The 3088-nt window shown below is 47.9% G+C and overlaps 1 protein-coding gene across 2 annotated transcripts in view; it reads left to right on the top strand.

Annotated features, from left to right (window-relative positions):
- Positions 1-2598, top strand: part of tmem263 (transmembrane protein 263) — a 22280-nt gene extending 19682 nt beyond the window's left edge. For both annotated transcript variants that reach the window (XM_020532701.2, XM_048607786.1), the window contains exon 4: positions 2065-2598. In XM_020532701.2, the coding sequence (XP_020388290.1) occupies positions 2065-2351 (287 nt within the window). In that variant the 3' untranslated portion in view covers positions 2352-2598. The remainder of the gene's footprint in view (positions 1-2064) is intronic.
- The last annotated feature ends 490 nt before the right edge of the window (positions 2599-3088 follow it).

Here is a 3088-nt window from a genome sequence, read left to right as displayed (position 1 = left end):
CCAGTGTCCTGTTTAAATACCCCCCATCCCAGTGTCCTGTTTAAATAATCCACATCCCAATGTCCAGTTTAAATATCCCCATCCCAATGTCCTGTTTAAATATCCCCATCCCAATGTCCAGTTTAAATACCCCCCATCCCAGTGTCCTGTTTAAATACCACCATCCCAGTGTCCTGTTTAAATACCCCCATCCCAGTGTTGTTTAAATACTCCCATCCCAGTGCCCTGTTTAAATACCACCATCCCAGTGCCCTGTTTAAATACCCCCTGTCCCAGTGTCCTGTTTAAATACCCCATCCCAGTGTCCTGTTTAAATACCATCATCCCAGTGTCCTGTTAGATTCCCCCCATCCCAGTGTCCTGTTTGAATACCCCATCCCACTGCCCTGTTTAAATTACCCCTGTGGCAGTGGCCTGTTTAATTACCCCCATCCCAGTATCTTGTTTAAATAACCCCCATCCCAGTGCCCTGTTATAAATGTAGGACAACCTGAGCAATCGTGATCATTTAACAACCTGGCAAATATATATATATTGACAAATATATATTATGTAGACAAACTCGTGTATATTGACAACTCATATATACTGACAAACATATATAAACTCAGAGATAGTAGGAACTGCAGATGCTGGAGAATCTGAGATAACAAGGTTTTTCTGATGAAGGGTCTAGGCCCGAAACGTCAGCCTCTCTGCTCCTATGATGCTGCTTGGCCTGCTGTGTTCATCCAGCTCTATGACTAACTTATATTTGACGATACGGTACAGCGCCGTTGCCAAAAGATGGTCAGTAAGGTGCAGGGATTTTTAATCAGACGCAATCCTGTTTTTGTTCTGCCCTGGAATTATGCGACAATTTCTCCGAGCTCTTGTTAAACATTTGAACAGCTACTGAGAGGGAAGCTGGTGTTTGATTTCCCGCAAGTTGACCGATAGAGTTCGTGCTCCACCGCCTGTCTGGGACGCAGGACTGTTGGGGACAGTGAATGAAACAGTTAGCTCAGAGAAACTGAGAGACTGGTTACACGCTGGGAGGTTTACACTCGGCTCTGTGCCAAGGGACACTGTTCAGCTCCCACCTTCTGTGTCCCACCACTTCCCAGATTCTGGTTCACTGTCTGATTTCCTGTGTCAGTGCCCCCGCAGGGTGCATGAGATATTGTCGACCTGGGACTCTTCGCCTCTAATTGAGACATTGATTGGGAAGACTGCCACAATATGTAGCACAGGATGAGCTGGAGAATGATCTGATAGAGCTAGATATAAATATATGACTGGGATGTGTTGTCAATGCACCAAACCGCTCTCGGGAGGAATCTTTTGAGGTTTGTTTGAGCATCGCTTTTATTAAAATCGTTCTTCACTGCAAATGGTTCCCCCCTGGTTAACTGACGGTACAAGGAAGGTGATGGATTTACACCGAGATTCCGAGTTCACCTTCCGGACAGGACCAAATGCAACATTGAATTCAAAGCATCTGGTTATTTGTGGAATGCCAGCGGCCTGAGCAAGCTGGGGACTTGGGGTAAAAGCCCCGGGAACTCCCTTCAGATGAGATAACTCCTTCTACCTCGGCCAGGTGTATAGGTGACTCCAGTCCCCCTACACTTTTTCCTCTGAATTGGCGCGGGGGTGGACACGAACCAGGAAACAAATACAGCGCTGCACTCAGACCGCCGATAGATGATGAAGTGCACCTTGACAGAGGTGCATTTGTATGGCTTCCATCGCAGCCTCCGCTTCACCCCAAGCCCCCCCCCTCCCTACTCAAACGTCGAAGCGCTTTGCAGCCAATGAGATACTTTTTGAAGTGCAGTGCGTTCTGGAAATCCATCTGTCCATTGCACAGCAAGATCCCATAAGCAGCAGCGGAAAGTAGATGCTTGCCGTAAATTTAGTTGGGGTGAGAGAGTGGCCCTAGGGCACCCCATGGCGGGGTGAGGAGGTGCGGGTGGTGGTATTGGGGTGAGGAGGTGGGGTTGGGGTAGTGGCGGTTGGTACACTGAGCCTGGAAGAATCAGGCTGAGGGGACTGACAGATCTTCATTTCTTCCATTTTCAGACATAGAGAAGGACCACCCGGAGTTTCAGAGCGGCCTGCTGTCGCGGGTGGCCGGTGGCGTTTTCGGAGCGACCAAGGGGGCTGTCGGGGCCACGGTGGGCGGAGTGGCCTGGCTGGGGATCAAAGGCTACACGGTGACCAGGACAACCGTCACCGCGGTGCCAACACTGGGCATCGGGCTGCTCAGAGGAGGGGCATCCAGCCTGGCCGGGGGGGTCTCTGCCGTGGGATCTGCCGTTAAGAACAAAGTCCCTTTCACCCACAAGAGAAAAGACAAATCGGATTGAAAGTGGTGCGTGAGGGAACCCCCTCGTTTCAGGGGCTAAAGTCATTTGGTGGACCAACCAGGCAAAGTGGGGACAGCAAATTGTGTTCCTGAGAGCGCATTCCCACCAGCCAGGAAAAACGGCCCCGTTTCCTGGCATTCATTAATCGTGCCCACTTGCGATTTGTGTGTTTTTTTTTCTGTGTGTGGAAATTACTGCCTAAAGAGCTTGTGACAAATGCCCACTCTCGGTTTCACGTTATTGGCGATAAGAAATACAATCAGGAACATAAACTTTGCAAATCCAGTCGTTGGATGTTATGTTGAAAGCTGGACACGTCTCGGGGCAACCTAGTGTTTGCCAAAAAGGTGGCAAGATTTAAACTTGCTATTCCAAACAAAAAGGTAATCGATAAGTGAACAGAAAAACAAATGGAAATTGGGTGAATTTACACACCAGAGATTCATTTTGCAAAGTGCCAGTCTTATTTTTAATATGTTTATTTGAATGAAATTATCAGTTACTGTGTTTTTATTTCAAAAACAAAGCCATGATTTTATTTATTCATTTCACCAAATCACAGAATCATTACGGAGTAGAAAGAGGCCATTTGGCCCACTGTGCTACACCAATTCTGTTCCGTGGTGCCAATTTTCTGCCTTTCTGCCATCTCCCTGCATACTACTTCACCATTTAATAACTGCAAATCCTGGGTTTAAGGTGGTCAGTCCCTGCTGTAGAGGGGTAAAGTAAAGTGA

The sequence above is a fragment of the Rhincodon typus genome, chromosome 18 (genome assembly GCF_021869965.1).
Source record: "Rhincodon typus isolate 14 chromosome 18, sRhiTyp1.1, whole genome shotgun sequence".
Taxonomy (NCBI): Eukaryota; Metazoa; Chordata; class Chondrichthyes; order Orectolobiformes; family Rhincodontidae; genus Rhincodon; species Rhincodon typus.
Note: the sequence above shows the minus strand (reverse complement) of the source record. Positions and strands in the feature narration are given on the sequence as shown.